Below are 15,912 nucleotides of genomic sequence, written 5' to 3' on the forward strand. Positions count from 1 at the left end.
ATGAACCCTGGACTGCTCAAAACTCTAAAACTGGTTGTGTTTATTGCAGAACATGCCTTTTTCAGAAGCTTGTAGGCCGAAAAGTTTAGGACAAGCTTCTGTCAATCGGTTTAATCTATCTGTCTCTGTTTGCTAAGACGATTACATGCAACATGATCGACATGAGGAATCTGCTGAGCTCAGTCCCTGCAGACACGACTGTCCTCTGTTTCCCATTAAAGCTCATTGCTTCCACACTTCCGCTTCAGACAGAAAAAAAGATTCCAAACATCCAGCAACTGAGTCACAACTCGCTGGAATCACAGGAGGGAAAGTTTGGAGCGCCCTTCCCCAAAAAACTAAATTTTAAAAGAGCTTCTGTGTCCTTTGACCAGGAAGTGCATGCAAATTAACCCCACAAGGAGGGTGTGTGTAGTATAAGCAAACACTAATTATGGTCTGGTCAGACAGCGGGGCAGTCTGAGGCGACTGAATCTCCAACACTGATCTATTGTATTAACAACAACAGTGATTTAATCAGCTTCCCCCCTGACAGCTTACATACAGTAGTCTGCCACCACACTGAACCTGCAGTATCTGATGATTTATCAAAAACCATCCCAAGGAAGTGTCTCATGGGCTCCTCTCTTCCAAGATGGAGATGCATGAGGTAAAAAAGGAGAAGAATGAGGAAGAATTCTCAAACTCGTCCTAAAACAGACAGTTTTGTTTTTTAATCCCTTTTTTAAGTTAAAACGGGAGTCAGGAGTTGTCGGTCGGGCGAACATTACCTCACCCACATGTTTGATTTAGTGCAGATGTGAAACAGAGCAAGACGGGAACGTTTTTCAGGAACGCCAGAGAGAGAGAGAGAGAAAGAGAGAGGTCCCAAGTTTAGGGCAACCACCGTGTTTACATAGTTTTACCTCCGTCTATCTCCCTGTTTCCCTCTCATCCACGGTGCCCACACACACACACACACACACACACGCACGCACACGCACGCACGCACACACACACACACACACACACACACACACACACACACACACACACACACACACACACACACACACACACACACACACACACTTTTGTCTGCCTCTGAAAGGGGGACTGTTTCACCTCTCCTCCATGGACTTTCACTGACCTGTTTTTCTTTCCCTTTTTATTACTCCATTCATTGCCCATTTGTGGCATCACCCCCCCCCCCTCCCCCCAGTCCTATGTGACTAACGTTTGCATTGCTCTGTCAGTCTAGCTGCACAAGTCATTTCTCTCTGAAACCTGGGGAGCACAAGTCATTAAGACTCAGGCGGAAAATCAGACAAAGAATTATATATTTGTGTTGCTGACTGACAAGATTTTACGAGGAGCTAATTAAAATAAATCAATAGCACTGCGGCACGCTCGCTCCCCGTCTCGCTGTTCTTGCTCTGATCCTCTGCACCACAGAGGTGGAGCATTGCAGTGGTTAAAAGGATCTGGCTTTAACCAATCATTATGATAAATATGTCAGGCAAAAATATTTAGTTTGTTATATTGTAGCACAAAAAAAATCAACAAGGAGAAAAATATGTGCTTTGTAACACCTTCCTTCCTTCTCCCTGTTGTCCAGCAAGAGGATGTCAGCTCTGGGCCCTGCGGTCCAGCAGCCTGACCCCTACAGGGCGGGCTGTGCGGCCCCAGCTGCTGACTGTCCGTCAAACACCTCCAGAGAAGTGTCGGGCCAGGAAGACCGCGCTTGTTGCCCCTTTGATCCGGCGAGCAGCAGCTGCTGCTCCACACAGCAGCACTTTGTTCCTCTGTCTCCTCACCACACTCTGTCCTACGGCACAAAAACACTGAATCCAGCACCGGAGCAGAGGGTGAGAAAGCAGAAGAGGAGAGAAAATAAAGAAAAGTAATAAGGGAGGGGGTGTGTGAAGGAGGGTTTAAAAGGAGAAAAAAAAAACATTTTTTCCTCATCACAGCACCAACAAGCTCTGACAACGTCAGCGGGGGTTTTTCTTGGCCCCGACACGGCTTTTAGGCATCGCCTGCCTGACGCGTTACCCTCCCTTCTTCTTTAAGAGATACGATAGTTATTGTTTAAATCAGCCGAGGTGAATGGAATGGGCTCAGGCCAGGTCCGCCTCAGGCGTCAACACACCTGTATGAAAGAAGTCTTATCGTAAAACGCCAGCATGGCTAACCTGCTCTAGCTTTACCAGTTTTCTCTTCTAAGGCAGGATCCTCTCGTTTTTTTTCTGTCTTTACCACAAAGTGCCTCTAATATTTACCCTAAATACATCCTTTTTTCCTCAGAGGCTGCCACCTCTTCTGTGGAGCCTTTTCATATGTTATTATTGTTGATGAGAGCACCAGCCAGACAGTGATCCACATCTATTTTGTTGGCAAGGCCCCTTTATTCCTGCTCCCCCTCTCTTAACACCTTATTAGCGCACTTAAAGGTGCACAAAAGGTATTTCCTACCTGTTCAGGAGCTCAGGGACCCACAGCTGTGTTTCACCTCGCTTACGCCCCCATCGAAGTTTCCACCACAAAACTTATGACAGTGGCGGTCAGCGCTAAAAGGTAATGCTCAATCTACGCGAGGCAGTTTACCACCTTATGGGTGAATGAAGATTTCCTGACACAGAGCGGGGAATCTCACACACACACACACACACACACACAACCGATCGGAGTAGAGTTGACAGAAGCAAAGAGTCCAGCACTCTCATTATCCCAGCCTTTCCCATCAGCCTTCCTCTGATAAGTGGGTGTTCTTACACAATCGCCTCAATTTCTCAGTTGTGAAGTGCGCCCGGATTCTCCCCTTTTCCCTCTCTCCACGGCACCCTCCTCTGCGGGGAGGGCCAACATGTTCACAGTTTTGAGCCCCTTTTCACTGCTATCATACAAATGCGTGGCTTTTCTTTCTTTAAAGCCTCTCCGTCTCTCCTGCATTATCTTTCCATCTCTTATTTCCTTCGCCCTTGTCTCTGTGTCCCGCTCTGTCATCTTTTGCTCCTTTTCATTCCCGGCCCGTTTTTCCTCCCTGCGCCTGGTAATCGAGGGAGAGACTCTGAGACCCCCACCCTCTCTTATTGTCAGATATCAAACAGGGTGGCTTTGTGGATTACCAGGGGAAGCTGATAATGACATGATAGAGGCGTGATATTTCAAACAAAATTGAGCGTCAATTGCCTGCATCATCTAGGCAACACAAGTGTCTGCATTTATGACAGCCAGGCAGGAAATAAGGGCAATCTCTTTCCTTTTGCTTGATATCAAACGTCTCCCTGGTCTCTCTTTCATAGCTGTAATGGGTTCAGCTCAAAGAGAAGAAGAGAAGACCTGCCAAGAGCAACAGTTATATCCTTGTGCAACATGTTTGGATACATTTGCAAGCATGCATGTGCAGCACACGGTCTGCAGACACGTTGTTCTCCTGGATATAGAAGTGAATTACGAGTAGAAGGTGCTCCACTTGTTTTTGCTACTGGACTTTTTGCACACATTTTTATTCTCAGATGTCTGATTTTTGGTGTCGCTTCTGTCTGAGTTCTCTCAAACAAACAAAAAAACCCGACTAAAAATGGCAAAATCCAAGTATACTTGTGTGAACTTACTGCTACAAGAAGCTTCTCTCATGATGGGTATTTTCATCCTCCAATCGATGTCGCAGCACGGCGTGAGTGAGTGTTTTCATCAAGCGTGATTCACAGATGAGTCTGAGAGACTCGATTTGCATCTAGCACATATTTGTGACCGCCAGAGCCATCGGTTAAATGCTGTCAGCTTGCCTCTGACTCCCATATTGAATTATTAATCTGAGTTTCGGTCGCGCGTGAGTACCCTGACACACATACGTTTCAACACACAGCAACACACACTCGTGCGCAGGCACGATCAGAAGCAGAGTTTAGGGCTAAAAAGCCAAGCAGCAGGCCGGTGATATAAATAGAGGTTGTTTGTGGAGGGGAACTGCTGGCAGAAATGGTGATGACACTGTGGAGCGGACCACAGGGACTCTGATGTGTCTGGTGGCCTGAAGCAAGCCCTCTGCCTCTCAGATCAGCACTGCCTGTGACTGTGTGCGGCTTTGACTGGCCTCCTTCATACGTGACAACCTTAAACAAATACAACAAAGACAGTCAGCCTACAAACGCTCTTGAACTGTCGTGTGTGATTTTCTGTATGAGTGGTGGAATAACAACCTGAAAATACAGAAAATCAAAGTCAAAAATAATGCAGCCTAGTTTGATTTTAACATTCTTCATGGAAGAATATTGATTTAAGTGTGCCGAGGAGAGTCGTGAAGTCCTCCTTCGGGAGTGACGTGTTAATAGATGACACCTTTCTGACCCATCGCCTACTGATGAGGTAAGGAATTGAAAAAAGTCAACGTTTCTTAGTTCACCTAAGCTGCTTAAACTTTTAGCAGAAAACCATCATGTGTTAAAACTAATTTGAATACAACGTAATTACCATAATTATTTTTTATGCTTTAACAAATGAAGCGCCTTTGGCAACATGACATAAAACTGCCTCCTCTGTTGTTTCTTTGGTAATGACACCAACAGAGGATTCTGGTCTCACATAAACGCATTTTAGCCCTAAGCTAACTGGCTAATGTTGACATGGAGCTGGTTGTGCATCAACACCGACTCACACTGGTTGTCAACGTACCTATGGTTACAACGGTAAATGCTAGATGGCTATATTTGGTCACTTTTGCATGTATATGAGGCTGTGTTGGCTGACGTGGCTCTGCAATATCGCATGGACATCGGGGGCAGTCCCACTGGACTGGCAGACCTGTTGTGTGCATGCATGTGTGTCTGTAAGTGTGTGTGTGTCTCCTTAAACCCCCAGTAAGTCTGCAGTCTGACAGTAAGAATAACATTGTTTAAAAGTTTTGGAAGCGTTAAAAAAATAATAAATGGTTCTAATTATTTAAAACATGAAAATAAAATTTTCTAAAGGGGGAACAGCCAGTGATAACACACAAAAATAGTTTGCTAGATACTCTTTGGAGAGTTTATCCTGGATTAAGGTCATCATAAAACTCATGCATCATTATTTTTGACATAGTTAATATACATTGCATTACACTGGGCCAATGTTTTTCTGATAATCATGCAGGCTGGGTTTGGATTGACAAGATGTTTGATTGGAGTCACCATCCAGATCTATTGTAAAAACCAACAATGACACACAAACTAGAATATTTGTATAAAACCCATATTAGTCACTCAGTTGTGTCCATTTGCAGCTTTAATTGAACAAATTAATTACATTTGAAATGTAAAGAAATAGAAAAGATGCAGAAAGACGGTTTTGATATTTTAAATGTTTCTATTTTTAAATAAGTCAAACGTTGGCCATTGCTCCCCATCAACAGACAAATAAGTGGTCCCTCATCCATAATATGGGCCTGAGCTGAGACAGAGCACAGCCTGAACCGACAAAGGACTATATTGATTTATAGTCTCCCATGATAGGCTTACTGGCCTAGGCTTCAAAGCCACAGAAGGCATGAAGCTCCAGAAAACACTCTCTCACACACACTCATACACAACAGGTAGGGGTAATACACTGTACAGGCCATTCTAAAAAAAATAGCATATTGTGATAAAGTTCATTATTTTTTGTAATGTACTGATAAACATTAGCCTTTCAAATATATTAGATTCAACACACACAACTGAAGTAGTTCAAGCCTTTTATTGTTTCTAATATTGATGATTCTGGCATACAGCTCATGAAAACCCAAAATTCCTATCTAAAAAAATTAGCATATCATGAAAAGGTTCTCTAAACGAGCTATTAACCTAATCATCTGAATCAACTAATTAACTCTAAACACCTGCAAAAGATTCCTGAGGCTTTTAAAAACTCCCAGCCTGGTTCATTACTCAAAACTGCAATCATGGGTAATACTGCCGACCTGACCGCTGTCCAGAAGGCCATCATTGACACCCTCAAGCAAGAGGGTAAGACACAGAAAGAAATTTCTGAACGAATAGGCTGTTCCCAGAGTGCTGCATCAAGGCACCTCAGTGGGAAGTCTGTGGGAAGGAAAAAGTGTGGCAGAAAACGCTGCACAATGAGAAGAGGTGTGACCGGACCCTGAGGAAGATTGTGGAGAAGGACCGATTCCAGAGCTTGGTGGACCTGTGGATGCAGTGGACTGAGTCTGGAGTAGAAACATCCAGAGCCACCGTGTACAGGCGTGTGCAGGAAATGGGCTACAGTTGCAGCATTCCCCAGGTCAAGCCACTTTCGAACCAGAAACAGCGGCAGAAGCGCCTGACCTGGGCTACAGAGAAGCAGCACTGGACTGTTGCTCAGTGGTCCAAAGTACTTTTTTCGGATGAAAGCAAATTTTGCATGTCATTCAGAAATCAAGGTGTTAAGAGTCTGGAGGAAGACTGGGCAGAGGGGAACGCCAAAATGCCTGAAGCCCAGTGTCAAGTACCCACAGTCAGTGATGGTCTGGGGTGCCATGTCAGCTGCTGGTGTTGGTCCACTGTGTTTTATCAAGGGCAGGGTCAATGCAGCTCGCTTTCAGGAGATTTTGGAGCACTTCACCTCCAAAATCTTGCACCGCAAGGTCACTGCAAGTCATTTTAAATGTGACACCGCACAAACAGAGGTATTAGAATACACAGATGGAGGAAGTTTGAAGGAGGTGAAGAGAAACAGACAGAATTAAAAGAGTGAGAGAATGAGCATGCCGGGACAGAGAGAAAATACCTCATGGAGGTTCACGGAGTTTAAAGAGCTCAGCCAAAAAAAAAAGGATCTCCTGTCCTCCTTGGCTCCAACACACACACACACACACACACACACACACACACACACACACACACACACACCCTCAAGGCCATTTCTGTTACACCTGGTCACCTTTATCCCTGTTAGTCCTCCAAAACCCCAGCCCGCTTCACAAACACACACACCCACACACACACAGTATCCAGGCATCCCATTCACATCACCGCCGACACACACAAACACACACATAGCGGCAGCGTGAGGATAACACACAGATCCTCTGGCTGTCTCTCTCGACAGATAAAACTAATTATTCCAAATCTACTCTGTCAGGTTGTCTGATCCTCTGGGGCCGGAGTTTAATTCTCTCTTTCTGTCTCTTTGTCACCGCTCCTCTCTCAGTCACAAAGCACAAAAGAGACGGAGACCCTGTGCCAACTGACCTCTGGAGTAAAAACATAAACAAAAGCGAGGAGTCAGAAAGAGGCATAAAGCTTTAGAGCATTACTCTGGTTGTAGAGGCACGCAGAATCGCCGCCATCTTGAATTCTGGTGCGTCCTGTTGGGATCTTTGGAGCTAAACACCAAAAACCCATCCACACGGATGAGCTCCGGAGGCAAATGGAAGCCCATAAACAGACTTGACTGTATAGATTTAGCATTTTATCTTCCAGCAGTTTCAACCTTTATGAGCCAAGGACCTTTATATTAGTGGATGGCGAAGAGACGATGAGAACGATGGCGAGGATGTTAGGAGGAGAAGGTGATGGCAGACAGAGTGGAGGAATAGGAATGAGGCACAGGTTGGGAGAATGAGATAGAGGAGTGGCGGGGTCGCAAATCTTGCTGCTATTCTAGTACGTGACATCTCCGCTCGTTTGCGGCTGCTCATTAACAAACAATACTGCTGTGAAATTGGTTTAATGACAAAGTAATAAAATTGCTATTCTGCTCACAGATGGCCCGAGGCACACGGAGATTCTAGCAGGCTTACCGAGGCTGCCCGTGTGCATTAAGCTGCTTGTTCATGAAAATAAAATCCCAACACTTCTCACTATCACTAACTTTTTTCTCTTTTTGAGTTTTTTTAATTCTTCTTCTCTTACAAATTAAATAAATTAACCTACTTCTCCCTCCTTGTATTCTCTTTGAATCCCCCTCTCTCACATTCTCACCCTTTTGCTCTCTTCGCTCTCTCTGGTGTATTCTCTCGATCTTTCTCCAGTTCTCACCCCAAGTACAGAAATTACCATCTTAAAATAAAAAAAAAGGGGGGGGGGGGGGGATAGGGCCGGCCCACGCAAACGCAGCTCGACTTCATCTTGAACGCGGAGCCCTTGTTATTAAACGACCCACCAATAAAACCCAGCCACTGAGGAATAAAAGAGCCAAAAGGAGCAGAGAAGTACAAAGACCTCCCTCCTCCCATCCTGCTTCATCTCTCTCTCTCTCTCTCTCTCTCTCTCTCTCTCTCTCTCTCTCTCCCTCTCTCTCTCTCTCTCTCTCTCTCTCTCTCTCTCTCCTCTCTCTCTCTCTCTCTCTCTCTCTCTCTCTCTCTCTCTCTCTCTCTCTCTCTCTCTCTCTCTCTCTCTCTCTCTCTCTCTCTCTCTCTCTCTCTCTCTCTCTCTCTCTCTCTCTCTCTCTCTCTGCAACGCCTCCTTGCATCTCGCTCTATATCGCCTCTTCTGGATTCGTTCTCCTTGCGTGCCGTCTCAGCTCAGAGAATTCACAACCTTGGAGAAGTCATGAACTTGCATCCATCTCTCTTTTTTTCTCCAATTGCCCAACATTGCCAGTATTATTCAAATACCACCTGTTTTTCATAGCTCACACAGAGCCGGAGCTGCGCCGTCTCCTCTGTGGGTGTCCGTGCCACGCCACGACCCAATGTGCCCCCTGTGCCCGATAAATTGAGAGTGGGCCCCGTTAATTACGCTGAAAATTTCTACAAGGCTGCTGTACTCACACCAGTACGCAAGCTGTATACTCGGGGTGGACATAAACACAGTGGCGTGCATTAGCATCAGCTGTTTAGGGCTCCCGTTGGCTCACTCCGTGAGTAAAGCATGCGTCTGGATTCAGCTGCGAGCATTTATTTGGATCGGTGACAACCACCAAGCAAAATGAAGCAACTAACTGAAACCTGCTACAACGGGGCGTCTGTTCTGTTCTGCCAATAGCGAGAATATGTTTTTTTTTCTTTACCAAATGAGTTTCCTCATCCAAAACTGATAAAACGGGATTATTATTACGACATCACGAGAGGAGCCAGATCAGATTAATTTAGCAGGTTGAGGGTGTTTTTCGGAGGGGGGGTGGGGGTAGTAGCACTTGGGATCTGACAACAGAGTCAATTCTGCTAATTAACTGCCAATTAGCTGCCCCTAAATGAGAGGGATCACGATGCTTAAGTTGGCAGTGCCCCCCGATAGTCTCTTTTTATGTATATAAACTCATGCTAGCACACCAGAGACACACACTCATACACACATTACAACCTCACACACTCCAGCTGTATATTTAGAAAGCCAGGGGCATGAGGGGGCCGCTTCTGGGAGTCCCTGATTGGAGCCAAAAAAAGGCACGACATTTCCATCTGGGTCAAAGTTAGACGGATAACCAGCAACTTCAGTCGGTTCAGTTCGGCCATTTATGTGACAGACAGGAAGTGATGGAATAGGGAGAAAACCTCTAAAGCTGAATATTAAATACACATAATGGATGTGGGAATAAAAAGAAACAAGCGGCGAGGCCAACATAACTTTGTTTCATTTGGAAAATATTAGTTATTATTTTTCATTTCACAAAAAGCTCGACTGCCAAACCAGAAAATCATAAAAAAAATCATAAAAGCAAGTGTTCCTAAGTGTCTCATTGGACGCAGGAAGGGGGTGGGAGGTGCTTTGCTGAGTGGAGGAACAAATTTGAGTGCTTTTCTCACATACCACAAACAAATGGGCTTTACCATTAAAATCATGTGTGTGAACCTGCAGCACAGCTTCCACGAAACCTCGGCTGGAAGATTTAAACAGAGAAGTCTAAAGGGAAGGAGATTAGAGGGGAAAAGAGAGGATCTGAATGGTGATGGGAAACCTGCTGTGAAGAACAGTAAAGAGTGGGGAGTTTAGAGCCATCAGAAGGCAGTTAATGCACAAGCCGTGCCCCGGAACAATCAGGATGCTACATAAATGAGCTAAAAAGGCAGATAATTGTAAAGACTTTTATTTGGACTTGCATTATTTTGGACTTTTAAGTTACACTAAATATTTTGGGCCAACTTGCATGCAAACATGCTTCATGATGAGTGTTGCTCAAATTTCTGCTGATAAATTATGTAAAAACAAAAAACTAAACAATCAGTGCACCGTGCTCCGAATGTCTTCTGAGATTGAACTTATTTCATCTCCACATTGGGCACCGGCTGCTTGGCGCCGTCGTCTGGCGGATATCCTACCCTTATCATGTGACCTGTGCTCTGACAGGGGCCAAAGGTTGGCTACGATCCGCCCCTATGTCTTAATAACTCACTCATTGTATTCCTTTCTGCCGCTAATTAGAGCCTCTCCCCTGTGTGTGTGTGTGTGTGTGTGTGTGTGTGTGTGTGTGTGTGTGTGTGTGTGTGTGTGTGTGTGTGTGTGTGTGTGTGTAGTCTCCCCCTCTGGCTCATAGAGAAGAGGCAGAGAAGTAAAAACAGAGCGTGGCTTAGTGCCCTCTTTATTGTTATTAGTGCTCCAGTGGCACAGCAGTCAGTCATCGTAGATGCCAAGAACTGACATGTTCGCTCCCCGCCTCTGCCATGGAAATGTCTGCCAGTGAGATCAGGGAATAAAAACGATTTCCTTCCTATTTTATTTTATTTTTTTAGATATTTCTCTCAGTCACATGTCATTGCCTTCATCTCCCAAGCTCTTGTAAATCTTCCCGTGTGTGTTTTGTTTCTGCGGTGGTAAATAACAGCAGGATATTTGGCGTGTGTGTGTGTGTGTGTGTGTGTGTGTGTGTGTGTGTATTTACGACGGTGAACAAGGGCATGTCGCGCTGGGTCTGACACTGAGACATGAAAGTATTCAGTCAGGCTCCATTTACTTCGGACTGATAGCAGGACACTAGGAGGTGCTGAGGCAGGCAAAAGATACTGTAAACGCTTTAGAACTGCAGACACCTGATTCTGACGTGACTTCACTATCCCACAGTTCCACAGGGGTGACACGACCCTCACCTTTTTTCCTGCAAATGCAAAAAAAAAGAAAAAAAAAAAAAAAAACACCCACTAATGGTGTCACTTGTGTTGTGCACGCACGCACACAAACACACTTTCAGATCACTATTAGCAGAATAATCAAGCCCTCCTCCTCATCTGCTTAGCACCAGCACAGTGGAATTGTGGACTTTAACCCCTTTCTTTGCTCTTTATTAACATTAGACAACTAATGGGGTGTGGGCTGCAAACAGGTGAGGCTGTTAGCTAATGATATACACTAGATATAGAGGCAGGTGGAGTGTGTCGGTGGTGCTCAGACAAAAACCGTCTGGGTTGGTTTTTTCTGTATGTGTGTGCAGGTGAGCCACAGGTAAAGGGCGGGTACGGTTGAGAGGTAGAGGAGGTTTGACGGGGCGAAAGGGGGGGAAAGAGTGAGATGTACTGTCTATTGACTATCACACAGAGCACCGTTGTGCCCTCGCTGGGCTGCGATTGTGCCGGCGGACAAAGCCCTGATTCAGCACATCCTTTCCCCAAGGGAGAGCTCTGGAAACCGAAGACGGTGTCCACCCCCCACGCACACTCATCCTCTTCTACTATCTCTCCTTTCGTCTGTCTCTGTCTCTCTCTCTCTACCCCTTTTTGGCCAGTAATATTGCTGCAGCCATGCATCAAAGAGAACCCCATAACAATGCAAGAGGCCAGCCAGGAACTTGAAGAGATTTTTTTTTTTTTTTTGCAGTTTTGCAAAACAGAAATATTAGACGATCTTGTTTCGTCATTTCCGCCTGGATCCGATTAGGAGCCATTAAAGCTAGAAGTTTTAAAAAAGAGACGCATTTCACTCTAAACTTCTAGCCCGCAGAGGGAAAAATGGAAAACTTTATCTCCAAGTCACTAACACAGCCAGTGACGTGGAAGCATCCTGTGTTGACAACACTCAGAGTTTAGCACAGATAGACTTGCAGAGTCCAAGCCTCTTAAGTCTCCTCTTTAATTTATTTGTGAAATTTGATTCCCGTTGTGTTTTTATTAACACAGCTGGTGTTACGTTAATACTCAGCCCAATGACGGTCTATTTTTATGTGCAGTATGCATGTAGAGACATATTTCATGACGAGTTCCAAGATGCTTTGAGTCCAAACGAATCGGGTTTCATGACCAGCGATAAGACAGAGCATCCTTCTATATCTGTCGATGTCTCTATCTGTTACTCTTTCTCTTCCCTCCCAGGTCGGCTGAGTATTTTTGCATTAATCACCATGACACAAGCAAGGCAACTCAATTTTCTGCTCCTGTAGGTAAGGTGCACAACGTGGCATGAGGCATGAAACAGGCAAGCGGGGGCTAATCTTTGGTTACTGGTGTAATTGAAATGCTATCCACACTGTAGGGTGCATTAAAGTCTGATAACAACGGTTCCTGTGGCCAATTTAAGTAGCTTGACTTCCTTTGGCTATACAGGAATAAAGCAAAGGGTGTGCTGGAGAGATGGAGCGTTTTAGGTTGGGGTGTGGGGTGGAGGCTAGGGAGGGGGCTGATAGATAAGGCAGACAAACCCTGCTAATTCTCCAGGCATGTTTCTCATTGTGAGCAGGGAAAAATGAGGAAAAAAAATGAATCACGGAACCAAAAAATCAATTGACCCTCGGGTGGCTTGTCAGGCTGCGAGTCTGATAAACCTAAAAGCTTCGTTAATGTTGGCCTGCCTGTATCCAACAGATAGAGCACTTTGTAAATGAACCCGCTTTGATAAATATATTAAGGAAAGCTGTGAATAAAAGGCACAGACTTGTCATTTGTAAATAGAACCCCCGCTACATGGAATTAGAATGATAAAATAGGGTTCCGTATAATTAAGTTTGTGTAAGACCTGAAATCCGTGCAAATACCTTCCCAGAATTTTGAAAGGAAGCTGTCAGTTCAATTAATCTGAACATCACCCTGAGAATGTACTGAACAAAATTAAGCCCAGATAAAACCTGGGCTAGTATTTTGATAAGTAATTCCTGTATCATTTCTTTGCTTCTGTGATCATTTTATTTAATCCACCACCCCCAGTTATGTGCTAAGCCATCTACAAAGGCCCTGCTGGCCAGGCCACCAAAACCTTAATCCACCATATAGCTGGTGCACAACTGGGAGGGGGTGGAAGGCAGGTTTATATGTTGTGGGGGCACCGGTGGCAGTGCTAGGCATGGTTTTGGATGAAGGGGTTGGGTGTGGGGGCTGTAGGGGTAGCTTATGATCTTTGTCTGCTTCCTTAAATATATCCACGTATGCACTGAACCACAAAGATCTCGGCAGAACACTGTACCGATAACACCAGAACATCCCGGTAGCTTAGAAATAATAATTTTACAAAGGTAATCTGTGTGTACATCCATGCGTGCAACTCTGTGTGTCTACAGAAGACGGGGAGGGATGTACATAAACGGTTTTCACACTTTAGGAGCATTAGCCGTCATGGCTGGTGGGTAGCAGGGAGGCAAAGGCTTTTGAGAATAAAAGGCAGAGCGATGCTGGTGGCGGAGATAGGGCGGACGGAAATCTTGACTCACCAGTTGTTTACTTGTAAGATGGTGAGGCCTGTGTCTTGGGCTAGCTGCTTCTTCTGCTCTTCAGAGGGGTAGGGGTGCTGCAGGAGGAAGCAGAGGGAAAACACACACTTGTGAGTCCCTGGTGAAGAGATTAACAGGAATATTCATGCAAACTAATGTACTGATACCTTTTGTAGCATTGTGCAACTCAAGGCTGCACCTTTTTTGTGACCTCTATCCTACCCTGCCCCTCCTTTTCACAGTATAGATGTTCTCAGCGTACACGTGTTCACCCTCTGAAAAGTGCTCCAACGTACAATTTTGCGCCAAACCTGTCATAGCTGGTCAAACAAGTTTGTCAAAGCTGTCAACTGCTATAACCTCATACGTGCTCCTCAGCCCGCCTATACAAAGAAGAAATGTATAGCATACATACCGATCACATTGTGCAAAGGAAACAGACCCAAAAAACACCCTCATAAACACACACACACACCACACACACACACACACACACATCTCGTTACAAGACTTTCCAGGAGGCCTAGCACAGAAATATTTGTGTCTGAATCCTTTTATGTAGCAGAGCAACAAAATGAGTGGGTGCAGATTTGCAATGAATGCATTTATCTTTTCTTGAATGTCTGACATGTATCCTGGTGGCTCTTTCATCGATTGCAGCTGAATACAGACGGAACGCCAAAAGAACAGAGCACTGTGAAATCTCGCTGCACAGCTTTGCCATGATTTTTACCTGAAAATGGAATTCTCCAACGTGGGGCTGCAATGAGACTATTTGTGTCAGGTCCAATCTAAAAAACATTGGTTGATAGAAATGGCAGACCTTGGGCTGCCTCGCTCCCTCTGGGCCTGCTATGAAGCATGACAAAACAACAGTGATCGCTGGTGACAGATGTCTTTAAGGGCCAGATTAGGAGTCGGGGCGCACGCAAACGAAACAAATAAGAAGCTATGTGTTTCATTCAGCCGCTCTAAACATGGAGCATGCGTGCACACGAACAAAAGCGTGTGCAAACAGAAATGCACACACAAGCATTAAAACATTCAAAGACTTGACACCTGCAAATAAAAACACTCACACAAATTCATTCTTTGAAGGTGGCATTTAAATATATTTTTTTCTATTTTCAGATAGCTTCAAGCTCCATTGACACACACTTCCTCTCTCCAAGTGAACCAATTCCATTCATCAAAACTTCGGCTCCTTCCCTTCCTCGTACTCATCAAGAAAGCAAAATCCGTGGCCCGCAATGCTCGATTGGCTCATGCTAATTGAATCCAATTTTAACATGAAATGATAACAGTTGCTCAAGAAGCATTTTCTCATTTACTGCTGAAATAATTGATGTAAGTGAGAATTCATATCAGCAGACGGGAGGATTTCTTCGTTCAGGTAGCCATGCCTGTTTAAATGTTTTAATTAAAGGATAGATTAAAATGGTTGGAGGAATGTGCGCAATTAATAACAAACAAAGCTAAGATTGGACACATAATGAGTCTCTGCTGCACAGGAGGATTAATCAGATTTGTACTTGTGTACACAGTCCCTTTTAATATGCTAAAACCATTAACAAAGGAACTATGATAATGGTTGCGTCGAAATACATTTTTTGATTGCCAGGTGCTGACATTTGCTTGGCTTGCAGAGGTACTGAGTGTGTGTGTGTGTGTGTGTGTGTATGTGTGTGCACAGGGAAAGCAAAGTGTGCAGAAAGTCCAAAGAAATTTTCATCCACATCTATATTTGTTGGATTTGTGCACATTGTTGACACTTTTTCTTACAACTGGAGCCTTCGTGTTTTTGCATGACCTTGGTCACCATCTAAGCACACAAATAAACCAGAGCAGTAACTCCTACTCCCACATAAACCTGCACAAAATGTCCACCAACAGACTCCCATGCTAGGATGGAGTGGTGAGGATGGGAGCACCCTAGATTGGAAATGGGAGTGGGTCATTTACATTGTATTAAGGCTTCTTCAGCCTCTCAGGCCCAGACCTGGTCATCAATCGCCTACTGTCAGCCAGAGCGAGCTCTAGCCTGGTGATAAATACGCCGGCCAGCGGCACGACTCGTCCAACAGCCACCATGTAATGAATGGTTTGAACAAACAAGAAAGATGTCTCATCAAGGAGAGTGGGGACGTTAAAACCCCCTTGAACGCAAAACCCCTGAGTAAGGAAATTTACTCTAACTGCATGGACACAACACTACAAACAACAACAAACCTCTTTATCCAGCTCTCGCCTATTAACCCACTCTTTCTCCTGATGCTATAGCTCTTCAAAATGTACGAACCTTGCACACATTTTTGCAAATGCACAACCAAGAATCAGCGTGTAAGACCTTCTCATTTCACTTTATTTTGCCCTAAACCTTGTTTGGCCATTTTTGTCAACTTT

General features: G+C 44.8%; 1 protein-coding gene across 1 annotated transcript in view; it reads right to left on the reverse strand.

Moving 5' to 3' along the window:
• meis2a (Meis homeobox 2a) overlaps window positions 1-15,912 on the reverse strand; it is a 76,003-nt gene that overhangs the window by 12,870 nt on the left and 47,221 nt on the right. The window contains 1 exon segment of the mRNA XM_070546865.1: window positions 13,510-13,586. Coding sequence (XP_070402966.1) covers window positions 13,510-13,586 — 77 coding nt within the window.

Source organism: Nothobranchius furzeri, chromosome 18, assembly GCF_043380555.1.
Source record: "Nothobranchius furzeri strain GRZ-AD chromosome 18, NfurGRZ-RIMD1, whole genome shotgun sequence".
Taxonomy (NCBI): Eukaryota; Metazoa; Chordata; class Actinopteri; order Cyprinodontiformes; family Nothobranchiidae; genus Nothobranchius; species Nothobranchius furzeri.